Here is a 26,716-nt window from a genome sequence, read left to right as displayed (position 1 = left end):
CTCCATTGGTGTAATATTTCCTCAAAGTCTGTTTTTGGCCAAAGAATTAATTTGAAATCTTTACATGCAAAGTTAAAGAACTATTTTAAATTAAAACAGCATAAATAACAAATTTGAATGACCCGCTGACATTAATTTATAAACTACTGTAATCATCAGAAAAAATTCACATTAACAAATGTCTGAAACAATAAAATCGAAGTGCTTTTTTAAAACTGGGATTCTGTACCCTCCCCACATACTTTTATTCTATTCATTTTATTCTTGGAGTTGGAAATTCGCCTTTGGACTTGTATTTCAAGCCCTGTCTTCCTACAAGGTGTTTTGAGAATGTAAAAAATGTATAGTGTTGTGCTGTTGACACCATCTTGTTTTGTATGTAGTTGTTGCCATTTTGTAACTTCTGTGCCTAAAGCAAGGCTGCTGGTTGCTAAGGTGTGGTTTAGGAGGCTGCAACATCTTAAGTTGTTGTTGTTGCAGTGGGTTTAAAGGTTGAATTGGCATCTGTGTTTCAGATAATCCCTTCATTCATTTGCAGATCTTTTGATGATAATTAACTTCCTGGCTCTAAAGCTCTCTCTTGTTTTTGGTATCGTGATTTTTGGTTAGCAAAGTAAACTTGACGTCTGATCAGCTTTCCTTTTGGTTCTTCGCAGGAGCATGTGCATATATTTACAGCAACTCTGATCCATGTGTATGCAACATTTTGCATTTTGGAGAAACTGGAAAATGACAACACCCTTAATCAATTAGGAAAATGCAGCCAAATCAAATAAGTGATGACTCACATGCATAACAATTTATATTAACAAGCTGTTATAATGTGTGATATGACAAACATATTAAAGCTCAAATGCGATTAACATGATGTACAGACTGTATTTTAGTTCCCTTTTAAGGGGACCAATGCAGCATATTTGCACTTCTCAGAGAACTGGTCAGAAATATCTTGGCTAATCTTAACTACACCGTGCCTGCTGTGCTGGAAGCCAATCATCAAAGTGCTGCATCTAGTTTTCATATGGCGTGGGTGCATATATATATAACACATGGCTGTCCACATTTTGTTCACTTAGGGCCACATACAGAAACATTTATGAAGGGCTGGGCCATCCACTAGAGGTGAAGTATATTGCCTCACCTCCAGTTTATTAAGTTAGTAAAATCAATCAAATGTAGGTAAAATATGCTTCATAATTGAATGTGCTTAAAGAAAAAACAGCATCACAGCTCTCCATCAATGGGTTTTCATTTATTGTATTACAAAAAGTGTTGGTAGCTTATTCTCATAACAGCGTCCTCAGATTGTTTCTTAGTCAAGATGGTGACTCCCCCCTTCACAGCCCTCTATAAAGGGGTGAAAAATAAGGGGGAAAGGGATGGGTATATTTCAACCTTGTTATGCAAGTAAGTTATTGAGGTTGTTAACATTTCCTAGCAAGCATTAGTTGATATGTTATCAACTTTATATTGTCTGAATTTTTATTAAGTAATTTGTGTTATTAACATATGAATACTGTGTAATATATCTTTAACTCACCTATAATGGGAACAGTGATGCTGCGATTTGGACTGAAGGATGGCTTGCAGGTCAGGAGTAAGTTGGGGGGGTTAAAATGCGAAGGACATCACAGAGATGGCTGTCAGTCATTTTGGTTCTCAATCTGCTTTTGTTCAGATTAAACACAAAAAATGTTTGTTCACTTATGTATTTTGAGCCAAGCAGACTGATCATTCTTTTTGCATGGTGTCTCATCAGAGGAAACTTGGCCTTTTCCAAGCTCCGGTGGAAGTCGGGTAGGGAGAGAAGCTGATGTTGATTCTTCAGAGAAATCACACTGCATTTCAATAAATTCTAATTGTAGACTGTCTTCTACTTTGCATCCATCAGGAAGGGAGTCGAGAATAGCTTGATATCTTTCTCAATGACAGAAAAATCTTGGAAGCGCTGACTGAATTATGTCATAAGAGATGTGATCACAGACACATTTCACCTTTTTAGCAGATTCTGGGCACATTATTCCTACGACATTAGTGAGGCACTGTTTTATGAAGTCACCATCTGAGAAAGGTTTCCTGTGTTGGGTAATGAGTTGTGCTACCTCGTAACTGGCTAATGTGGCATTTTCTTGTGCTTGTTAGCATAGAAAAAATGCTGTTGAGATAGTAGACTAGCTGCCATTTGTTTAACTTTCTGTTCTCGCTTGACACCAGTGTAGGACATATAGGTCAGATGTTTGGTTTCGTAGTGTCATCGCACATTATGCTTTTTAATCACTGCAATAGTTTTGTTGCAAATCAAACAGACACACTTCCCCTTGACTTGTAGGAAGAAATATTCATTTTCCCACCATGTCTGAAATTTTCTTTGGTTCTGCCATTTTTGGTCACCCATAGCAAAATTTTTCTTTGGTTGCACTTGTTTTGAGAAGACATGTCCAGTTCCTTATTTTACTGGATAATAACTGTTCTCTTGTAACTCAACTTTGCCTTCGCTGGTGTGTTTCTGTACTTGTGGTGGTGTATCTATCTATCTATCTAGTAGGGAAGTAGTGTTGGTCGCTGGTGCCCCAGATCATTTCTTCATTTTTTTCTTTCTCTTTGCTGTTGGATTGGGGAGTTGTACAATATTGTTACCAACATAAAAAAGGCAATTTGCCACAGTGTCCATTTTCCTAACATAATCGGAGCACTTTAATGCAGTCATATTACAATAGGGACACCTAGCGAGAAATACACTGCTTTTGTTAACTGTAAGAAGTTACATTCTATTAACATCCAAGTCATCTATGATGCCAAAAATCATCAGGATTGCACTGGCATAATGCTAGATAAGAAGGCATCTCCAATTACAGATGCCTTTCACAGATCAATGCTTAGAGAGCTAGATGTGTTTTTTGTTTTTTTTTTCTTCTTCCTGTTACACACACATTCTGCTGATGACTAGCATATGGAGATGGTGCACTCCTACAAGTACTTTGGGGATCCAGAAGTACTTCAAATGGCATCTGGGCTGGTCTCATAACACAGAGGAACTATACAAGAAAGGGCATAGAAGACTTTTTTTCTTAGAAGACTTTTTTTAATATGGCTAGTAGCAATACATATTGTATTGTTATGGCCAGTGTGATTTTCTAGGCTGTAGGGTCCTGGGCTGGAAACATCACCTCAGGACAGGCCCCCCAAACTGACAAGCTGATTAAGAGGGCAGGCTCAGTTTTGAGATGCACTTTTGATCAGTAGAAGGCAACAGTGAAGTATAACTAGTGTAAAATGTAAAACACTAGGACTGAGTACTTTCAGCTAATGGATTTTTCAGCAGATTTGTCAAGAAATACTGCTGAGGCTTCTTTATACTGCCATCAATACACCTTGTGAGCACGGGTCCGAACACCATCAGACTAACACCAGCACTTTACAAAACACACGTTTATTTTGCCAAATAAAGTCCACACAACACACAGTGATCCCACACCAATCACCCTTAACACAGGCCTCTCTCAGTGTCCTCTTTGGGCCGCCCCTCTCTGTCTCCTGTCACTAGAGCTTTGTCCTGCTCCAGCTCCTGACTAGCTCCCTGAATGGAGTGAGGTGGCCCCTTTTATTTCCACCTGGATGTGCTCCAGGTGCCTGATGACACTCTTTTGAGTGTCTGGTGTGGCGGAAGTGCTGCCCTTGCACCCGGAAGCACTCCCAGGTGTGGCTGAAGTGTCGATCTCCCAGGCTCCATGACGCTTGGGACGGCCCCTGGTGGTGGCCACGGCCCCAGTGGGTTTGAGCCTCCTTGCTCCTTCCCCGTGGTCCCCTCAACATCCAGGGCAGTTGCCTTCTCATTAGCCCGGGAGACGTATAGACTGCCTCCCGGTTCTTCCAGACATCCCGACTGGGTCTGACCCCCAGCCTCCTGTGACACTCTGTATAATGCCTTACTGTGACTCCTCTTTTTAATCTTTAGCTAAGTCAGATGTTTTATTTCTTTTTAGTTAGTGGGTGTATTTTTTTGTTATATTTATTTATATACCGAGTCTGTCTATGTATGTGATGATGGTGGTCCTGCTCTATGCTCCCGCTTCAATATTTCGGAGCCTCTTGAACACCGTCGATAGTCATGACGAGTTGATGAGGATGAGTTGGACAAATGAGGATACCACTTGAAGCAAGTGGAAGGTGCAAAAATGTAAAGTGCCTTTATTAAAACCAACAAACAGTGTCCAAATAAATAGTGCAGTGCTTCAAAAACGTTTCAAGAAATAAATAATCCATAAAAACAAGTGAAAAAAGTGGAAGCTAAAAGCAACAAATAATCCTTTAATCCCGTTCCCATACCGGCCTTGCAGCATGGGAGTCGCTCTGTCAGCAGATGTAGCTGACCTTCAACTGGACCGGTTGCCTTCCGTCCCTTGGCTACGTACAGGCTCCCTCACCAGACCGAGACTAGGATCCCCCAACGACCAGGGTGCTCATGCTGCCCCAAAGCCTCCTCGACCCCCCCACTACCTTCCCGGCCTTACGTGGCAGGCCATTCACCTTCGTGGTTGCTACTGCTCCTCAGAACATGGCCCCCCACCAAGTGTCAGCCACACACTCCACCTGAGGGGCTCTTCTCCTAGCTGGCTGCCTTCACTCATATGAGCTTGCTGTCCTCAGCTCGCTCCCTCACTCCCACACCAGCTCCTTCCATCTCCTGCCCTCTCTCTTTTCTCTTTGCTTTCTCTTCCCCTAGTACTTGTGCGTCCCCTTTTAAAATGGGGACGTGGCACTGGAATGACAAATAGCAGCTCCCAGCATCAATTATAGTCATGGGTGATTCTGCACCTGTGCATTTAAAAAATGGGGACCGCCCGCCACACCACCACGCCTCTGCTCCTTAAAGACATGAGTGTAGCAATTATTTATTTAATATGGTGCCGATCAGCCAAAGACCTCACTTTACCACAATCCAAAGATGTAAAATAACAAAGAACACCACTTTGTTACTTTACCAGAATATATATTTCAGCTATTTGTACTTTACTTGAATAAATGTTATTTAGGACCACTTTTACTTTTAGCCATTACATTTTTAGGTCATATAGCATATTTTTTACTTAATTACATTTTCTAGCAGTCCTCGTTACACAGAAGAAACTATTATAAATTCATAAAATAAATCTATCAGATGTATTGTCAACTTAAGTTATGGTTCAGCATTGTTCGGACACAGCCAATAGAATGGTGTATATCATTCAAAATTAAAGTGCAAAAATGCACCTTTCACTGCTTATTTGGTAGGACAATCCAATGCCTTCCACTCATATAGAGACATGCAAACTGAATGCACACTTTCTCCACAGTCTTATTTGAAAATACCGCCTAAAGAAATCTCTGCTTTCAAGAATTCAACTTCATATCTAAAGAAGCATGTTGAAGTAAGCATCTTTTTTCTGTCTTCTTATGATATCTTATATGATGTCCCTGTACCAAAAAGCAGAGTCTTTTTAATCTTGCGCAAGTGAGAACAAGTAATACCTTGAGAACACAAGTTATATATTGTTCAATAAATATCCATAAATTGTATGCATAAGATATTGTAGTGGATTCTTAAAAGACCAATTAGTGAAACATTAAATTGAGTTCAGCTGTAAAAGTCATTGGTAAAGTGAGAAAACAGACTCAGGGTTCCAGCAAAATCTATGAGGGTTAAAGGTCAAGGTCTTGCTGTCCCTTGTGATGTCAGTGCTTCTAAAAAAGGGTGTCTGCTTTCCTTCAAGCAGAGATAAGTATTTTTGTTTCTACTGTATGAAATTTGAGATCAGGGAAAGCTAACAGAAGACTTCCCTGCTGGCCAGAATCTACGACAGCCACAATGACAATGAAAAAATGGGTGGCTTCCATCCATCCATCCATTTTCCAACCCGCTGAATCCGAACACAGGGTCACGGGGGTCTGCTGGAGCCAATCCCAGCCAACACGGGGCACAAGGCAGGGAACCAATCCTGGGCAGGGTGCCAACCCACCGCAGATGGGTGGCTTATAAGGTGAATATTCTAGTTTTGTATGCAAGGGCAAACACTGAGTATTGATATATTTTATCTTGGTAAATTTTTGGAAAATACCAATTTTATTATAGTTTTGCCTTTTACAGGTATATTAGTTAACTTGGAAATTCAGCTTAGTTTTAGTTTTCCATCATCATGTATTTTTAGTTTTAATTTAGTTTTTATTTAACAAAGGCATTTTATTTTTATATCTTTTAGTTTTAGTAATTATGGCATGGAGCAGTGGCGTAGCAAGGGGGGACATCTGTCCCCGGGCGCAGCATCCAGGGGGCACCGAATTGATGTTCCCCATTGCATTTTGGCAAACAGGAGGGGGTGCGAAATCTTCAGTTGTCCCCGGGCGCTGAAAACCCTAGCTACGCCTCTGGCATGGAGCTCATACAGAGTTTAGTTTTGTGTCACAATCAGACAGAACTGTACACATTAACGGATTTGGATAGGAGTTTAATGTTAGTGGAAGCTTGCTACACCACATGGTTTACTATCTGGTTTTGTTTTTGTCTGATAAAAACAAGATACTGAATATGAACAATTTTACACAACTTTATCATTTTTAAAATATTTTCTATGTCATTTGTGCAGAACAACTCTGCGCTGACTGGCACTTTTTCTTTTCCTTTTATTGCCCAGAATGGGCCAATTTATAATGAAATTTAGGTGTATTTTAAGGTTTGAGGGTGTTTTTACTCAAAATGTCTAAAACACACAACATATTTGGCTCCAAGACAATGTGCTTATAATGAATGCTTTTAATATTGCATTCAAAAATCTCCTATAATGGGCTTTATTTTCTACCAGCCATATTGATCTCTGATTCTGTCTCAGGCACATACAATTTATAGACAGAATTTTGCCACCTGCAGGCCTGAAAAGATATCAAAAATCAGAAAACAGATTCTGCTCTGTTCTGGCAGGTGTGATCATGAAAATCATGGGACCTTAGGAAGAACAGGACTCCTAAGATGGAATGAGTGTGCAGACCCTACCTAGCTGTATTGAGGGAAACAAAGAAAAACAAGCATGTAGTGTGAAGGCTAGGGGTGGTGAGACTTGAATAGCTAATGTATAAGAATGGTAAACCCTTAATGAGCAGAGTAAGATCAGATAATAGGTCTATGGATGGGCGCAAAACCACAGAGACCGCATCTGAGATTAAGAACAACATATCATTATCTAAACCTGTTTATCCAGAGTAGGATAGCAGGAAACCTGGAGCCTACCCAGTAGATTTAGGTGCAAGGTAGGGAAAATCCCTGGTATGCAATATGTATGATATGGCTGATGTTAAAAACAAAAGGAATATAATTTTTCAACTATCTATTATGAGAGAGAGAGAAAGAAACATTGAAAAAAGGGGGATAAATATTAATTCTGCTACTAGATTATTTTCACAATATCTGGTATTTTGAGCTGTGAATATGAACTAAAAAAGAATTTAATAAATATAGAAGTACTAGGGTGTTGTACCGTGTTAGCCATTATGAATGTAGAGAAAAGCCAAGCAAAATGACACCTTTTATTGGCTAACTAGAAAGATTACAATATGCAAGCTTTCGAGGCAACTCAGGCCCCTTCTTCAGGCAAGATGTAATACAGAAACTGAAGTTTCCTATGTTTATATACACACTCTAGGACAAGAAACAACGTTGGTAAATCTTTAAATGAGAGATTTTGTATGTAAAAAATTAATAGATTCATTCAGGCTAGGGTTAATTTAGCAAGAGAGAAAAGAACAATGTATTGTCAAGATCTCTGGATAAGATAACTGTCCAACAAAGTCTTTTGAAGTTTGTAATGAGTTTTTCAAAACAATGTGGGTCTGTAGACAGGTTGTCTGTCATTCTGAGAGATGTAAACAATCCTCATATCTGGCCATAAAACTCTTGTCTTTATTCAATCCATGTTGTAAAGTATTAAATTTTAGCATGAGTTTAACTTCCCATTCTTTTCTCTCTTGCTGTGTTTTGAAGTTGCCCATAAGCACTGTGACCTTAAAGTCCTTCTCACAGTGTCCATGGCTGTTGAAGTGGGCCGCCACAGGAACATCTGTGTTGCCATGTTTAATGTGGAACCTGTGTAAGTTCATTCTCTGGCGGAGTGTTTGTCCAGTTTCTCCCACATAGAGTGCAGTGTCAGGACATTTCATGCAGAAAATTAGGTAGACTACATTAGATGATCTGCAGGAAAATGATCCCTTGATGTGATGTTCGAGTCGGCAGTGTGGTATAACTATACGGTCTGTATCATAGATGTGGGCACATGTTTTGCATCTTTTCTGTAGGCATGGAGATGTGCCATTTTCTGTTGGTTCACTTAGGGAGCCTCGGACAATTAATTGTTGAAGGTTTGGTGGTTGTCTGTATGCCAGGAGGGGAGGTTCAGGAAATACATTTTTCAGTGTTTGGTCATTGTTTAGTATTGGCTGAAGTTCTTTTATAATTTTTCGAAGTGTTTCAAGATGTGGGTTGTAGGTGACAACAAGGGGGATGCGATCCTTGTTGTCTTTGTTTTTATATTCCAGAAGGTTGTCTCTGGGTATGGCAGTAGCTCTTCTTATTTGAGTGTCTGTTGTTTTCGGGGTGTAACCTTGTTTGATGAAATCTTGTCTGAGCTCCTGCAGTTGTTGATCCCGGTCTGTTGGGTCTGAGCAAATACGATTGTACCGTATTGCTTGGCTGAAAATAATGAAGCGCCTTATATGCTTGGGGTGGAAGCTATCATTTTTCAGGTAGGTCCGTCTGTCTGTCAGTTTGTGAAAAATAGAAGTTACAAGGGTGTTGTCTTTCAGTTGAACGGTGGTGTCAAGAAAGCTCAAAAGACTTTGTTGGACAGTTATCTTATCCAGAGATCTTGACAATACATTGTTCTTTTCTCTCTTGCTAAATTAACCCTAGCCTGAATGAATCTATTAATTTTTTACATACAAAATCTCTCATTTAAAGATTTACCAATGTTGTTTCTTGTCCTAGAGTGTGTATATAAACATAGGAAACTTCAGTTTCTGTATTACATCTTGCCTGAAGAAGGGGCCTGAGTTGCCTCGAAAGCTTGCATATTGTAATCTTTCTAGTTAGCCAATAAAAGGTGTCATTTTGCTTGGCTTTTCTCTACATAAATATAGAATAAATACAAAAACACATTAGTATGTTTAGTTTTTCCTATGACGTTTTTAAACCAAAAATGTTTTGTCAGTAACAATATCCTGATCTTATAAGAAGACAGATTATATAATATTAACAATAAGATCAGCTCACTATTCAAAGCGGTAAATTTGTGAGGCAGTCAGGATCGAACCAGGGGACTCTTGATTACAAATCAACAATTCTTACCGCTGCACCACGGAAGCTGTTGTATCATCCTTGTACCTTTGGTGAAAGTGTTTATTTGACCTTTGGACTTCAGGCTTCAGACATTATACAGTTTATGTCTACATTTTATCATTTATTACTAAAATATGAAAAATGTTTCTGTTTTAACAATGTGTTTACAGTACATAGATTATTGTAGAAACGGAACACACATGAAAATGCATGTCTTCCAAACAGCAATCTATTTCCCTATACAACTCTAGGTACTGTACCTGATTCTCAGATAATCAAGGCATGAGCTGGGAGAACTTTGTGCCTATTTTGCGGCAGTAGGGGGATTGAATAGTAGGCTGCTTGATATTTGTCTTGATCGGCACATTTATAAGACAAAAGATGTTGATGGAGTGGTGCGAAGGGGTTTATGAGTTTTTTCGTAGGCTTTGGTAATTCTAGTGTTAATAATAGTTTCAGTTTTGATTTTCGATTTCGTTAACTATAATAACCTTGGATAATATTGCACAGTTATTCTGTCTTCTACTGAACTGCAAAGTGTTTGACTTTTTCTCTGAGATGTCCTTTTTTAGTTCTTTAGATTCAGGAGAAAGCATTTAAATAAACAGAACTAATCTCTGTCCAAAACATTCCTCAGTAGAACATTGGTGCTCAGAATTATATTTGTCATTTTATTGTGTTGTATTGAAGCTGAATTATTGTGGTGTGATATTAATGCAAGTTGGTTAAATGCTTATATGTGAGGGAAATGTTATTCTGCACAATTGAAATTGTCTAATGGAGTGTAATAAAAATCTGAATATTATATAATGTGACATCCAACTGATATACATTTGGTTATGCTGCACAGTTAATAATATTCCTTGAGTTTAATTGTGGTTAATTCTGTAGTTTGCATAAGTGCCTGAGTTGGTAATTTAAAGATCAAACTGGGCACCAAATTGAGAAACGGAAATCAGAGCTTTCTTAAGAGAATTCATGTTAAAGATAAATTCTGAAATTAATAATTATTTAACATTATGTCAGCGTAGTAATTATTTTCATGCCTCTGTAACATGTCTGACCTGTTCACCATGACCGGGTTAGGAGGCAGTGGCTGTAAACAATAGAATAAATGGTACACTGCAAACATCTTGCAGGTAGTTCGCCCTTAAAAAGTGTCTGTCCACACTATTCTGACCAGGGAGTTAGTGAATTTTCTTGTACTGATATGTCAGCTCTGTTTTCCATGAACAGAATTACATGCAAGATCCATATAAAGAATCTGTTTGTCAATAATGACTAGGTAGGGTTAGTCTTTAACCTATAAATACATACTGTTTTAGTTAAGGACGTTTTTGGGAAGCAATAAATAATCTTAAAATTAAGTTAACTAAGTAATTAGCATTACAATGATATTGGGAAACTTAATTCTTATTTGTTCTTTTGATCTCTTACCTGTTCAAGCTTTCTTTATCAAAAAAATAAACATATTTCAGCAACCTAACTACTGAAATTGATTAAGGACTGTTTGATAAATTGATAGGCTATGCTAGTTTAAAACTGAATTACCAACATTAAAATAAAATTGGTTTAATCTGAATAGCAATTCTGTCAAATAGAAGATTTTTCTGTTTGCTTGCCCACCTGATTTTGAAGTCAGAAACTGTTTTACATGCATTTCTCACATTTCACAATTATGTTAGTATGTTAAAGTAGTGATCCATGACCAATGCAACAAATACTCAGTGTTGCAGGATTTATACAGAATGTTGATTTAAACCAAATACAATAAATCTTGTCTTGCTTGAAATATGCCCCTTGTGTGGTCCACGGTTTTCAAAATAATTTTATTTTGTCAACATCTTTTAGGGCATAAAATATGTTTTGGGTGGTTTGTTTTTTACTAGTTTAATTATCTCCTGTGGCTGTTTCCTACAGGGTATCAGGGTGGCCCATCTTTTAAAGCTGAAAAGTGGCCTGTGGAAAAAGTTTTTAATTAGAGAAAAAAAAAACTTTTTAAAAAAACTTTAAAATTTCCAACTGTAATAAAATATGCTACTTGTTTTTTTCTTAACAGAGAGTAGAGTATTGCATCTGGGAACAAAGTCCAGTGATATGACAATTTCAGACCAAGATGACACTTCTGACAGGTGAAGGATCTGATTATGATTACAGATCCCTAAGTTGCACCTCAGACAATTCCATTAATCAAATCCCCTTTCATGAGAGTGAAACTGTCAAAGGGGCATTTTACCAAAGGGCCCACCTCATTCCATCCAGCAAAGACCTTTATGGTAGTGCACATCCTGGAGATCGGAAACATCATGCTATCATCAATGTCGGAGGGATTAGATACCTGCTTCCTTGGACCACATTAGATGACTTCCCTCTCTCTCGACTGGGACAGCTAAAATTCTGCACTAACTTTGATGAGATCATGAGCCTCTGTGATGACTATGATGTGACTTGTAACGAATTCTTCTTTGATCGCAACCCTGGAGCTTTTAGGACCATTATGACCTTTCTAAGAGTTGGAAAGCTGAGAATGTTAAGGGAAATGTGTGCACTGTCTTTCCAAGAGGAGCTGTTGTACTGGGGTATTGAAGAAAGCAACATTGAGAGGTGCTGCAAAAAGAAATACCTACAGAAGATTGAAGAGTTTGATGAAATTAACCATAAGGAGGAATTACTAGAGGGTGACAAGCCATATGAGACACCTGAAGAGACAAGATTTGGAATTTGCATGGGAAAGCTTCGTGACATGGTAGAAAGACCACAGTCAGGTCTTCCTGGAAAAATATTTGCCTGCCTGTCTGTGCTGTTTGTTACTATCACTGCAGTGAATCTTTCAATAAGCACAATGCCTGGTCTGAGGGAAGAGGAAGAAAGCGTAAGTGTCTTGCACCAAAATATTAAATCTTGCATCTTTATATATTTGTTCTTTGTAGGTTTGTTTCATTGAAATCCCCAGTATTGCACAGATGCTAAGACAGCATTGGTTGATGCAGTAAGTATTTGTGTAAGACAAAAAATTCCATAGACCATGTACATTTTTTAAAACCTTTAAGTAAAATTTCAAAGAACAAATCACAAAAAATTAAGAGATTTCTTAACATGCCAAAAAATGGCTTCTTCTCTATTACATTACAGTTTTAGGCATTGTAGACAGGTGTTTTATTATACAGAAAAACAGTATATTGTGTCTTGTCATTCATGAATAAAAAGTGTACTTCAATGTTACAGCAAGGTGACAGGCTCTGCCTGGAGATTAGCTATATTAGGCTTCCAGACAATACCAGTTTGCACTTATCTATCTTAATTTATTCTAAAGTCAAAGTCACGTTAAAATTGCAAGGGTTGTACCCAAGCTTCTTATTGATGTTAAAGTCTTCTGCCACCAGCTGGTATCCTTGGTTTGTATCTGGGCTTCCAATTTTACAAACTGCATACTCAATACCTCATGCATAAGACACTCCATCTCTGTTGTGCTGAATTATTACTTTGTTTTGCTATCTTCTATATTACTTAGGCCCAAGAACCCGTAATATATCATTTGTCCTGTATTGCCACTAACTATTTCTGTCTATATTGCTCTAATTACCCCAGTTCCTTAAAACACTGTTAGCACTCTCCCACAAACTCCATTTCCTTTATACCATGTTCTACAGACTTTAAAGGCTTGTACTGTATCCTGTATCTAATTTAGCACGTTTAAACCTTAAAACCTAATATCATAAAATTTGTGTCCTAATGTTGCATCTACTCCTAATGCAAAGTTCCTAATACATTAATATTCACATTTGTTCCATCCTTCTGTATCAATTACTATTACACAATAAAATTTACATTCTTCATGAAAAACAATAGTCAAACAAATGGTACATTTTTGCTTGTATCAAGAGACTTCTAGTTTAAACTTTATCTTCACCTTATATCAATAGATTTAGACATTTTGTCCTGAGCGCCTCTATTCCCAAAACACTTGACTGTCCCTCAAGTTTACTACCATTCTTCATAGTTTACAAATTTCCCTTTATGTTAAACTCTATTATTCATTCTATTATTAAAATAAATAAACAAGAAAGCTTAAATTGGACTGACGTTTTTAACTGGTAATGCTACAAGTGCTAATAATGTGTTAAAATTAGGTTAACAGTTCAAATTACATACAAATATTAATCCTTAAAACTTTTGTTTTCACCAAGTATCAACAGACTTTTTAGAAATATCCAAAAATATTTACTCTTACACATTGCATGTACTCTAATTGCTGACCATGGTTATGCTAATCACATTTTCTAAACTTGTTCAGTTTTATATTATGTCAATTTCTATACAGGTTAAACCCAAAACAATTTTAATTAATAATAATTGTGCAGTTTTTCCATTAATAAAACAATAGTTGTAAATATTCAATAAATACATATTACTTATGAAAGGAGTTAATTTGCTTTGCCTTGCTTGCAGATAATTAGCCTTTCCTCCTATACCATCCATTACTCCATGGTTCAAATCATCCTTAAAAGACGTTGCTGCAGAAAAATACAGATTAGTTGTGGTTCCAACTCCTAGAGAAAGAAGAATTCAAGTATTTGGTCAGCAACTGTCATAAAATTGCAAATGAGTGGCTGAATTGTAAGGCAAATCAGGGACAGTGAAAGAGGGTTCTAGCAAAGAACATTGAACCATGCATAATAAAAGTGTGAATTGGGTCTTGGGGTCCAATACCCCAAAGCAAAGGATATTAGTATCTGTAACTCTTGATCTAATGAATGAGGCTTTGGTCTGGACCCCATGCAGGTTGCCCTGTACGATTCTGGACCCACAGTGATCTTTTGATGTCAACACTCACCAGCACAGTTGAATTGTTAGCAGCAGGAACCTGTGATCTCTTGGACTGGAATTTTGAGTGTGTTGTCCTGTAGTCAATTGGTCAATGTCTTGGTCCGCGGTTCGATCCCATCTCTAGTATGGCTTGCTTCTCCTTGGAGTAGGATGATTTGTTTGTCTGCAGACCTTTAGCACAGCGCGGTCTCCAGGTTCAAATTCAAGTGCTGTCATAAAAAATGTGCTAGGAAAAACAGCTTTTACCTGTAAGTGCAAAGACTTACGTTTTGTTCCATATTAGTCAGTATTACAATACTTCATCTGTAATTTTTGAAAGTTACTTATGGATTCCAAAATATCTCAAGGTGTTAGGACTGTTTCGTCAGGGTACCCTGTCACGCGCAGAGGGACAATTCAGGAAAACAGAGGTGGTAGTAACTTGCGTTTTACTCATCTGATTGGCCAGCCATCGGTATCTCCACATCTCCCCTCTTTCTGAAAACAAATACCCCTAAAACATTATTAATAAAACAAGAACTTTTCCTAAAAATTTCCCACAACAGGTATCATTTAACTTAAATTATCATCTGCATAGTAACATCAGTAGTTATTTTGCTACACTTGCTGATGCTGATCTACATAAATATGTGTCCATTCTTGTTAGGTATCACCATAGCGTTTTGGTGCTTTCACTGCTCTTCCACTCCTTGTTGTAAGTATAGGTGCTGTATCTGAGGTAAGAATTGCAGAACCAGCAGGACTTGAATTCTGAATTTCATCCTTTATTGGTGGTATAGTTGGAACTTTTTCTGTCCCTTCTTGAGAATGATTGCTCTCAACAAAACTTGTTTGCCTGGGAACTGACTGCAGGTGTTTGCGATTCCTAAGTAAGACAGCACCATCTTCAGTCTGCACTTAATATGACAGAGGCTCTGGTGTTTTGTTCATTACAACAGCTGGGTTTTTCCAGCTCTTCTGTGTCAAGCTTTAAGAGAACTTTATCTCCAAGGCGAAGATCTGGCAGGGCTTGGGTAGTGTGTCTTCGATAATAGAAGAACTTGTATGCTTCCCTTTGCTGCCTTATCTTTCATCCTCACCATATCATGATCAATAGCTTGGGGCTAGAGTTTGTGCTCCAACTTAAGCTGACAAATCAGAACTAACCTACCCATCATCAGCTGGGCTGGACTCATTCCTGTAGCGACATGAGGTGTTGCTCAATTGCACATAAGTGCTAAGTGAGGATCAGGCTGATGGAGAATATGTTCTGCAGTCTAGACTGTTTTCTCTACAGCTCCATTTGAATGAGCATAATAAAGGCTGGATTTTGTTTGACAAAAATCATAGCCTTGACTAAACTGCTGAAACTCCACTGAAGGAAACTGTGTGCCATTATCTGACACCAGCTCTCTAGGCATCTAACAAAGATACTTTGATAAGTCTGTTGATTACCTGCTGGCTAAAGGATGTCTGTAAGAGTGAAATTTCAATGTCCTGAGAACAGTAGGCTTCTACTACAAGGTGCGTTTTACCATTCAGTTCACACAAATCTGATTCTACTTTACACCAGGGGCCAGAAGGTACATTCTATAACTAGTTGTCCCTCTCCTGTCTTCAATTCGTTCCGCTGGTGTTTGTTGTCTCTGTGCAGTGCAAGCTGAACTTCACTTACTCCAGCTGGCATTTCCGCGCTTGCACTCTGTTGCTTAATTAGCTTGGATTGGTGGGCAAGCTGGATGGCTTTATCTAAAGTTTAATTCTGCTTCCAATTGCAACTTCTGGGAGATTTCACAATCTGCTATCCTGATAACTCTGTCTCTTATTTGTTCCTCTTTGCTCACCCCGAACTCTCAATATACTGCTAGCTCATACAGTCTCTTAACAAAAGCTTCTTCTGTCTTTCCAGTTTTTGTTGCCGCTGGTGGAAGAGAGCCTGCTCACATATAACATTTCTCCGAGGTACAAAATGTTAAAATTTATTGGCAACAGCCTTGTAGTTATTTGCTTGAGAAGATTCTGCAAATGTAAATGCACTGTATATAATCTTGACATCTTTGCCCATTGAATATAGCAGAGAATTAACTTGCACCTCACCTTCCTCTTTGTTTAGCTTTGTAGCGATGCAAAAACGATTGAAACACTGAATTCACATGGGCCACGACGCTGGTTGTGGAAAGTCGAAAGCCTCCAGTGCATTGAAGTTTCACATTTTTCTTTCTCTTTCCAAGGCTGCATGGGTGCAACTAAACGTCTGACACCATGTCACATGCAGAGGGACAATTCAGGAAAAAAGTTCAGTTGTAATAACTCCTTAATCTGAACTCTGAACACAACAACACAGTGTACAATACCGATTCCAGAACATGCATACGCACTCCCTTAAGAGGTGGTAGTAGCCTACGTATTATTCATCTGATTGGCCATCATCAGATGGTCATTTTATCCAGTCTCTATCTCTTAGGCAATTCAGGAAGTGGTCCCCTGAGGCAGAGCAGGCTCTGAGAGACTGCTTTGGAACTACGGACTGGGATATCCTGCAGGGATCATATAGTGAGAACATTGAGGTTGTTGACTGCACTACTGACTACATCAACTTTTGTATGGACATTGTAGTGCCAGTAAGAACAGTACGCTGTTATGCTAACAACAAGCCATGGATTACAAGTGACATCATGGGTCTTTTGAACCAGAAGAAAAGGGCTTTTAAAGGTCGGTGATCAGCATGAGCTCAAGCACATGCAGAAAGAACTCCAAGTCCAGCTCAGGGCAGCGAAGGAGCAGTACAGGAGAAAGCTGGAGCAGAAGTTGCAGAATAACAGCATGAAGGAAGTGTGGGATGGGATGAAGATCATCACTGGCTGCAGCTCGAAGCGGGGTACCACCATCGAGAGAGACGTGGAGAGAGCAAACCAGATGAACAACTTCTTTAACAGGTTTGACCACCCTAACCCACTCTCACCTTGGAGTACTGCACCCTCCACCCATCTTTCTGCTGATACCAGCATAGGAGAAAGTTTCCCCCCACCCACAATTACAGCAGCCCAGGTAAGCAGAGAGCTGAGGAGACTTTGTGCCAGCAAAGCAGTGGGTCCAGATGGAGTATCGCCTGTGCTGAATGCCTGTGGATCTGGGGAGTCCTCTACAGCGCATCTTCAACCTGAGCCTGGAACAGGGGATAGTCCAGAGGCTTTGGAAAATATCTTGCATCACCCCAGTCCCAAAGGTATCACGTCCTAGTGAGCTGAATGACTTCCGGCCTGTTGCTCTGACGTCACATGTGATGAAGACCATGGAGCGGCTGCTGATTCACCACCTGAGGCCACAGGTCTGCCACACCCTTGACCCTCTGCAGTTCGCATATCAGAAGAAGGTGGGAACGGAGGATGCCATCATCTATATGTTACACTGATCCCTCTCCCACTTGGACAGAGGCAGTGGTGCTGTAAGAATTATGTTTCTGGACTTCTCTAGCGCCTTAGGGATAAGCTGACAGAGATGGGAGTAGATTCATACCTGGTGGCATGGATCGTGGACTACCTTACAGACAGACCTCAGTATGTGCGTCTCGGGAACTGCAGGTCTGACATTGTGGTCAGCAACACAGGAGCGCCGCAGGGGACTGTACTTTCTTCGATCCTGTTCAGCCTATATACAGTGCATCCGGAAAGTATTCACAGCGCGTCACTTTTTCCACATTTTGTTATGTTACAGCCTTATTCCAAAATTAATTAAATTCATTTTTTTCCTCAGAATTCAACACATAACACCCCATAATGACAACTTGAAAAAAGTTTACTTGAGGTTTTTGCAAATTTATTAAAAATAAAAAAACTGAGAACTCACATGTACATAAGTATTCACAGCCTTTGCTCAATACTTTGTTAATGCACCTTTGGCAGCAATTACAGCCCCAAGTCTTTTTGAATATGATGCCACAAGCTTTGCACACCTATCCTTGGCCAGTTTCACCCATTCCTCTTTGCAGCACCTCTCAAGCTCCGTCAGGTTGGATGGGAAGCGTTGGTGTACAGCCATTTTAAGATCTCTCAAGAGATGTTCAATCGGATTCAAGTCTGGGCTCTGGCTGGGCCACTCAAGGACATTCACAGAGTTGTCCTGAAGCCACTCCTTTGATATCTTGGCTGTGGCAGGTTTTCCTCCAGGATGTCTCTGTACATTGCTGCAGTCATCTTCCCTTTATCCTGACTAGTCTCCCAGTCCCTGCCGCTGAAAAACATCCTCACAGCATGATGCTGCCACCACCATGCTTCACTGTAGGGATGGTATTGGTCTGGTGATGAGCGGTGCCTGGTTTCCTCCAAACGTGACGCCTGGCATTCACACCAAAGAGTTCAATCTTTGTCTCATCAGACCAGAGAATGTTCTTTCTCATGGTCTGAGAGTCCTTCAGGTGCCTTTTGGCAAACTCCAGGTGGGCTGTCATGTGCCTTTTACTAAGAAGTGGCTTCCGTCTGGCCACTCTACCATATAGGCGTGATTGGTGGATTGCTGCAGAAATGGTTGTCCTTCTGGAAGGTTCTCCTCTCTCCACAGAGGACCTCTGGAGCTCTGACAGAGTGACCATCAGGTTCTTGGTCACCTCCCTGACTAAGGCCCTTCTCCCCCGATCGCTCAGTTTAGATGGCCGGCCAGCTCTAGGAAGAGTCCTGGTGGTTTCGAACTTCTTCACTTATGATGGAGGCCACTGTGCTCATTGGGACCTTCAAAGCAGCAGAAATTTTTCTGTAACCTTCCCCAGATTTGTGCCTCGAGACAATCCTGTCTCGGAGGTATACAGACAATTCCTTTGACTTCATGCTTGGTTTGTGCTCTGACATGAATGGTCAACTGTGGGATCTTATATAGACAGGTGTGTGCCTTTCCAAATCATGTCCAATCAACTGAATTTACCACAGGTGGACTCCAAGTAAGCTGCAGAAACATCTCAAGGATGATCAGGGGAAACAGGATGCACCTGAACTCAGTTTTGAGCTTCATGGCAAAGGCTGTGAAAACTTATGTACATGTGCTTTCTCAGTTTTTTTATTTTTTATAAATTTGTAAAAATCTCAAGTAAACTTTTTTCACGTTGTCATTATGGGGTGTTGTAAAAAGTGATGCACTGTGAATACTTTCCAGGTGCACTGTACTGTACTGACTTCCAATACAACTCAGAGTCCTGCCACATGCAAAAGTTCGCTGACGAGACTGCTATCGTTGGCTGCATCAGGAGTGGGCAGGAGGAGGAGTATAGGAACCTAATCAAGGACTTTGTTAAATGGTGCGACTCAAACCACCTACAACTGAACACCAGCCAAAACCAAGGAGCTGGTGGTGGATTTTAGGAGGACCAGGCCCCTCATGGACCCTGTGATCATCAGCGGTGACTGTGTACAGAGGGTGCAGACCTATAAATACCTGGGAGTACAGTTGGATGATAAATTGGACTGGACTGCCAATACTGATGCGGTGTGCAAGAGAGGACAGAGCCGACTATACTTCCTTAGAAGGCTGCCGTCTTTCAACATCTGCAATAAGATGCTGCAGATGTTTTATCAGAAGGTTGTGGCGAGCGCACTCTTCTACGCAGTGGTGTGCTGGGGAGGCAGCATAAAGATCTATCTCCCCCAGACAATAATGGGTCACTTCCTCTTGACAGCAACCAAAATAATCCGCCATGCCATGCAACCTCGGTACTATTCTTTACTCACTGGCAACCTCCAACACATCCTGGTGAATCCCTGAGATGACATATGATCTTTCTAGCGGGCAAAAGGCACTCACAAAATTCTTTTTAATTTTTCTTGACATAACCCTAAAAACTAAACCTAACTCTAAGCAAAACACAGCTATTCTAATGGCATGACGTCTAACCCAGCACCTTATCCCTAAAAGAACGAATGAACATGCCTCCTCCTACCGTTTCAGGTCTGACGATCGCGTCCTCCAGAGGGGAGTCCCACACAGACATGAACAAGTCTTTTGCATCATCGGCTAATGTTTTAGAGGGATTGAGTCACAGTTTTATATAGTGTATTGCTTTCCTGGTACACAAATGTGAGATGGGTGAATATGCTCATGGCCAGACGAATACAGTTGTCATTTTCAACATTAGAGCAAATGACACAGGTAAGGGCAGGCTGCTACTACTTCAGTCTGAATTTTGGAGTTCATGTGGTCATCTCTAAAAGACCGCCTGTGCCATATGCCAGTCTAGTTAAGACTGAGAAGATTAAAAGGTTTAACATATGGCTCAGATATTTATATTACGATAGAGGGATTTGGTTCATAAATCATTGGGGCTCTTTCTAGCATGAATGGAACCTGTTCATCATGATGGATTACATTCAGTGACAACTTTTCCCATGAAAATTCTTATTAGCTACAAACTGTAGGAAGGAGTAGGGCTATTCTGAGAATCCAACCTTGAAAGGATTCATGCAGTGTGATTGTGTGTACGTTTGCGAGAGTAACAGCAGTAGAGCAGCTTAGAATGAGCATGAGCGAGAGATATTAGAGAAGTACTGACAACACTTACAAAGATATGCCCCACTGCTTAAATTCTTTAGATATGTGGTCACTGGTAAGTCTAGGGAAACATCCTAGCTTAGATCGACTCATAGAGTCAGGGAATGTGAGTGCAGATGGTGTGAGATAGAGCCAGCATTGTAAATGTACAGACATCAGATGAAATAGAGAAAAGATCATTGTAATTGCAAGGGAAGATAAATGGAAGGTTGGAGAAGCTACCGCATTAGTGATAATGAAATGGTAGCCAAATAATACAATAAAAAAAAATCACACAATGAAGTTATATGAACATTGCATTTTGCAGTACAACCGCAGGACAGTATTAAAATATATCTTGTCAGGCGACATATAATTAACACCGAAAGCAGAAATACAAATCAATATTTATTTAGTAAATAATGCAATGCATGGCTAATACATTGCAGTCAACACTTAACACTTTCACAATTTCAATCCAAGAACGTAGAATATGATTTTTTAGGCCGATCTGAGCCCAAACATATAAATTCTTTTTTTTTTTTTTTTTTTTGTTAAATAAGTAAAATGCTAAATCTAATGCTAAATTTAGATATTCAACATGATGTCACATTAAAAATGTCACAGAAAATTCAAACAATAGTCGTTTGAAAGGACTCTATCCTTTAAGCCCCAAAGGGAGAAAAATAACAGACAATGCCAGAGCATAGATTCCCTACAGAGGCCTGATATTATAGACCAATGGACACAATATTTTTCTATTTAATGAAAAAATAACATAATAGTAACAAGGGACTTTACTTACTCCACTATTAATCGGGAAAACCTTAATAATAATGGAACCCAAGATTAGGATTTCATAAACCTAATCAATGACTGTTTTTTAACTCTGATCATTACAGCACTAATAATAGAAGGAACTTATTTAGATATATTGTTTGGTAATAATCAGGGTGTAATTAGTAGAGTAGAGGTAATCAAAACTATTAGGATTTTTTGACTGTAGTCCGCCATTGTCTAACCCACTTAGTCCTGAATAGGGTCGTAGGGGTTGCTGGAGCCTAACCCAGATAGCATAGGATGCAAGGCATGAACAAACCCTGGACAGGCTGCCAGCTCATCACAGGACTACCACTCTGCCCCCCTCTTTTGACTATAATATAATTCATTTCAGTGTTTTGGAAGAATGCACATTATACAGCTAAAATTGTTATATTAATTTTTAGTAAGGCAAATTTTGACCAGATGCGGCAAACTCTAAAAGAACTAAACTTGGAGAAATGTTTAATTGTGGATGCGGTGGAGGAGCAGTGGAACATATTTTTATGCATTTTATATGCAATTCAAGTCAATTTCTTTCCAAAATTTGAAACAAGTAAGAAATTAAAGAAAAATCTTCAGGTGATAAATATGGAGCTAAAAAAAGTTTCAAAGACAATGAACAGATATGTAAGCTTTTGAGAACAAATAACCATTGTGCTAAGTGTAGGGCTTATGGGAACACAAGGGCAGTGTATATAAAGAATATTAGGAAAGCTAAGCAGTTGGGGAGAAATATTGCAGAAAACATGTAAAATACTAAAAAGAGATTCTTTCAGTTTCTTAGTAAAAGAACAATAAAGGATGGAGTGAAGAGTATGAGGAATGGCAAAAATTAATTAAAATACAAAGGAAAAGAAATAGTAATTGGTCTAAGTTTGCATGTTTCTGAGGTTTGCACATGTGAAGCAGTCAGTAGCCTTCTAGCAGCTGCAGAGCTATTAAATAGGATGCTCAGTGATTTAGAAATTGTAGAAAGGGAAGTTCTGTTTGGATTCAAAAGGCAGGGTTCAAACTAATTTCCGGAACCAGCTTATAATAATTTTAGAACGTTTAACACTAGAATTACCAAAGCCTATGAAAAACTCGTAAACCCAGCCCACCTGAAATCTGTTCGCACCTCTCCATCAGCGTCTATGGTTTTGTAAATGTGTCAATAAGCAACAGCAGTTTCTGCCACAAAAACGGAACAAATTGCTCTCCCACCTCAAGCCTTGTTTATCAAAGAGTCAGGTAACTGGAGCTGTATAGGCTAAAAATATATTGTTATTTCATTTATGTTCCGTGTCTACAAAGATCTATGTAAGTGTAGGATGACAGGAAATGCAAGAAATGTTGACCACATACCTAAAACACAAACGTTTTTCATGTTTCAGTACTAATGACAAAATTTTGACATGAAGTGTATAATGTGTGAAGACTGAAGTCCAATTATCAAATAAGCACTTTTACAAAAAGTGCAAATACAACAGAACAAGTGCGCTTTTATTGACGACTATAACTGAAGAAAATGAAATCGGGTTAGTGTGTTGTTTTTGTCATGACTTCTTTGGTAGTACAATACAATACAATACAGTTTAATTTGTATAGCCCAAAATCACACAGGAAGTGCCGCAATGGTCTTTAACAGGCCCTGCCTCTTGACAGCCCCCCAGCCTTGACTCTCTAAGAAGACAAGGAAAAACTCCCAAAAAAACCTTGTAGGGAAAAAATGGAAGAAACCTTGGGAAAGGCAGTTCAAAGAGTGACCCCTTTCCAGGTAGGTTGGGCATGCAGTGGGTGTCAAAAGAAGGGGGTCAATACAATACATTACACAGAACAGAGCAAATCCTCAATAAAAAATTAAAAAATTTTTAGAAGTACGGAGCAGAATTTAACAGTAGATGATATCACATAATAAAATTTGGATAATTTTAGACTCCTGGAGACCTCATCCATCAAGCTGCCTCCCCCATTTGGCCATTCCACAGCTGAAACAGTGTTGGACCAGCCAATACAATGAAACGACCCCTCTTTCTCACGATTCCTGCGATCCTCCATCAGGGATGACTTTACCTTAGGCAGGCAAAACAACTTGGCAGGTGGGCCATGGCACCAAGTGCCACATTTGAGTACTGAGAAGAGAAACAGAATAGGTGAGGGTTAGTATCCAATTCTAACTATCATGTTACTTATGTCTTAGTGCTAATGACTAACAACAGAGATTCAGTCTGTACAGTTAATCAGCAGCTCTAGTCAGGATATGCTAAACTGAAGTAGTGAGTCTTCAGCCAGGATTTAAAAGCTGAGACCGAAGGGGCATCTCTTATAGTAGCAGGCAGACCATTCCACAGTTTAGGGGCCCTGTAACTAAAAGCTCGACCTCCCATTGTTATTTTATTAATCCTTGGAACCATAAGCAGACCAGCATCTTGAGATCTTAATGTGCGCTCTGGCTTGTAAGTCATGATAAGTTCAGAGAAGTAAGCCGGACCTCGGCCATTTAATGCTTTATATGTTAAAAGAAGGATTTTGAAATCTGCCCTAAACTTAACCGGGAGCCAGTGTAAGGATTTAAGAACTGGAGTTATGTGTTCTTATTTTCTTGTTCTTGTAATAATTCTTGCAGCCGCATTTTGTATTAACCAGAGGCTGTATAAAGCAGGCATGTCAATTGCCCATTGGTAGGCCACTTCGACTGCCATATATGCGTCAGCGGGCCGCACTGTAACAAATACTATTATACTATTATACAAAGTTACTGTAGCTTTCTTTCCAATACTGAAAACTTTAAAAAATGTAACACTTAAAGTTTAAAGAAAAACAATTTATTTCCATACAGTCTCCATACAACAGTGTAGAATTAGAGTCTTAGCCTCTTAGCTAGGTCCTTATTATATTATATTCATTATATTATATTAATTGCTTATATAGGAGCCTTACAGTGTGAGATTTATTTCTTTTGTCCTGACACTTGGCATCTCTTGTTAGTAACCAGCTCGTCAATATCAGGCATGAAATCTTGTGCAGCTGCAACTTTTATGAGGGATGAAAGGTGCTCGATGGTAAGTCTTGAGCGATGTGGGGTTTTGGTAGCTTTAATTAATGAAAACAATTGCTCGCAAAGGTAAGTGCTTCCGAACATTGACAGTACTCTTGATGCCAACTTATGGATCTGCACATACAAGGGTGGCAGGTAAGCATACAAGCCTGGCACACCAACTTCGTTGTATTTTGCCTTCAGAATAGAATCCGACTGCACTTCAATCAAGTCCATTTGGATATTCTCAGGCGCATTCTCAACGTTGTAAGAGAACAGCGCAATGCCCTGTTTGTGGGAACTGACATCACAAAAATGCTCACTGAATTCATTGCTCAGTAATTCAAGTTGGAAAACAAATCCTCCAAAAATCAAATTTTACTTTACTAAGTTTACTTCGAAGTTTATATTGTAAAAAAAAAAAGCCACCTGACCTACAATAATTTTACAAACTCAAAATCACAAAAATATGTTAATAAACAACTCACCAACTTCTCGCGTTCACTTCAGATCTTCAGCTGTAGTCTGCACTAACTGTTAGTTACAACACTAGCACAAATTTACATGAAACTAGAGCAAAAAAACGTGAAAATATGCTGGCTATTACTACTCGTGATGGTCAGTTCTGCCCAGTGGCCAGTCTCAGCAGCCCAATCAGTAGTGTAGCCTTAGCAGGAGCGTCTCTAGGCTCGTGGCGGCCCTGGGCAGAGAAAGAATCGGTGGCCCCTTCGCCTGGCAATGTCAATACGGTATGTTATGCACGGCGGATGGCCACGTCCGTTGCAGACACTGCATAGCTGCCTCGTGCTCATGACACGCTTCTATATACGTGTGTCCGTAACTTGAAAACCAAGTGGCGGCCCATGATATTCTCATTACGGCAGAACGTTATAATACCACATATAGCTTACTGCTCTGACTCTAGCGACATTTGTAAATACAGCGTACTAATTAACAAGAAACACAATGTTTTTCAGCCACATTGCTGTCAGCTGTTTCGTTATTTTCTCTTTCTGTCTTATATTCAATATATATTGGCATGGCAGCCCCTGGGATTTGGTGGCACTGTGCAGGTGCACAGTTTGCACATGCCTAAGGCCGCCCCTGCTGCCCGCTGCTGCAGCCTAGCACTTCAGTTGTGATGCTGCGGCTCATTAACTTTGGTCAAGGCTCATGGCTATACTAGCAGATGACGTTTCCGGTACCGTAATGCCATGGGAAAATGTGCTTTTGTCAGAAGGCAGAAGTAAGAAAAGTGAATAAGTAACACCGAAGACGCAGAATGATTCAATCACAAACGATCGTAATCATTTTGTACAAGTTCAGTGCTAACTAGGATCTGTCATGCGGGCTGCACAGATTTCTGTGTTTGACATGCCTGGTATAAATAACAGTTTGAACATCCAGTGAACACTGCATTGCAGTAGTCAATCCTACCAGAGATAAATGCATGAATTAATTTCTCAGAATCCTGTTTATTTAGAAAGTGCCTTAATTTCCTAACATTTTTAAGATGGAAGAAACATGATTTGGACAACTTTGTAATATGCGCTTTAAATTACATGCTAGAGTCAAAAATAACTCCTAGATTGCGGGCTGATTCAGTAACATTAATTGGGATTCCAACTGAGTTAAATGATGACAAATTATTGTTATGATCAGCGTCATTCCCTCCAACAATTAACATCTCTGTTTTATCTGTATTTAAAGACAAGTAGTTCTCATTCATCCACTCCTTTAATTTGCTAAAACAACTAATTAAAGACAACATCGGAGAAACTTCATCTGATTTAAGTGAACGGTATAACTGGGTGTCATCTGCATACGAGTGAAAATTAACATTATGTTTCCTAATGATAGATCCCAGTGGAAGCATGTAAAGTGAAAACAGTAAAGGTCCCAGTACTGAGCCCTGCGGGACACCATATTGAACTTCTGTGTATAATGATGGAGTACTGTCAGCTCATTTCTGTACATATTGGAATCGATTTGATAAATAAGAACTAAACCAAGCGAGCACGGTGCCTGTAAGCCCAACTTCATTTTCTAGCCTGTGTAGTAAAATAGAATGGTCGATGGTGTCAAATGCTGCACTTAAGTCCAACAACATAATTACACTGGAGTTTCCTTCATCGGAGGATATCAGAATGTCGTTTACAACCCGCGTTAGTGCCGTTTCTGTACTATGACCAGTGCGAAAACCA

General features: G+C 39.4%; 1 protein-coding gene across 3 annotated transcripts in view; it reads left to right on the top strand.

Moving 5' to 3' along the window:
• The window catches only part of kcng1 (potassium voltage-gated channel, subfamily G, member 1), a 183,448-nt gene that overhangs the window by 122,058 nt on the left and 34,674 nt on the right, over positions 1–26,716 (top strand). For all 3 annotated transcript variants that reach the window (XM_051932999.1, XM_051933000.1, XM_028791432.2), the window contains exon 2: positions 11,418–12,230. In XM_051932999.1, the coding sequence (XP_051788959.1) occupies positions 11,475–12,230 (756 nt within the window). In that variant the 5' untranslated portion in view covers positions 11,418–11,474. The remainder of the gene's footprint in view (positions 1–11,417; positions 12,231–26,716) is intronic.

The sequence above is a fragment of the Erpetoichthys calabaricus genome, chromosome 10 (genome assembly GCF_900747795.2).
Source record: "Erpetoichthys calabaricus chromosome 10, fErpCal1.3, whole genome shotgun sequence".
Classification (NCBI taxonomy): domain Eukaryota; kingdom Metazoa; phylum Chordata; class Cladistia; order Polypteriformes; family Polypteridae; genus Erpetoichthys; species Erpetoichthys calabaricus.
The sequence above is the reverse complement of the archived record's forward strand: the minus strand, read 5'-3'. Positions and strand labels throughout refer to the sequence as shown.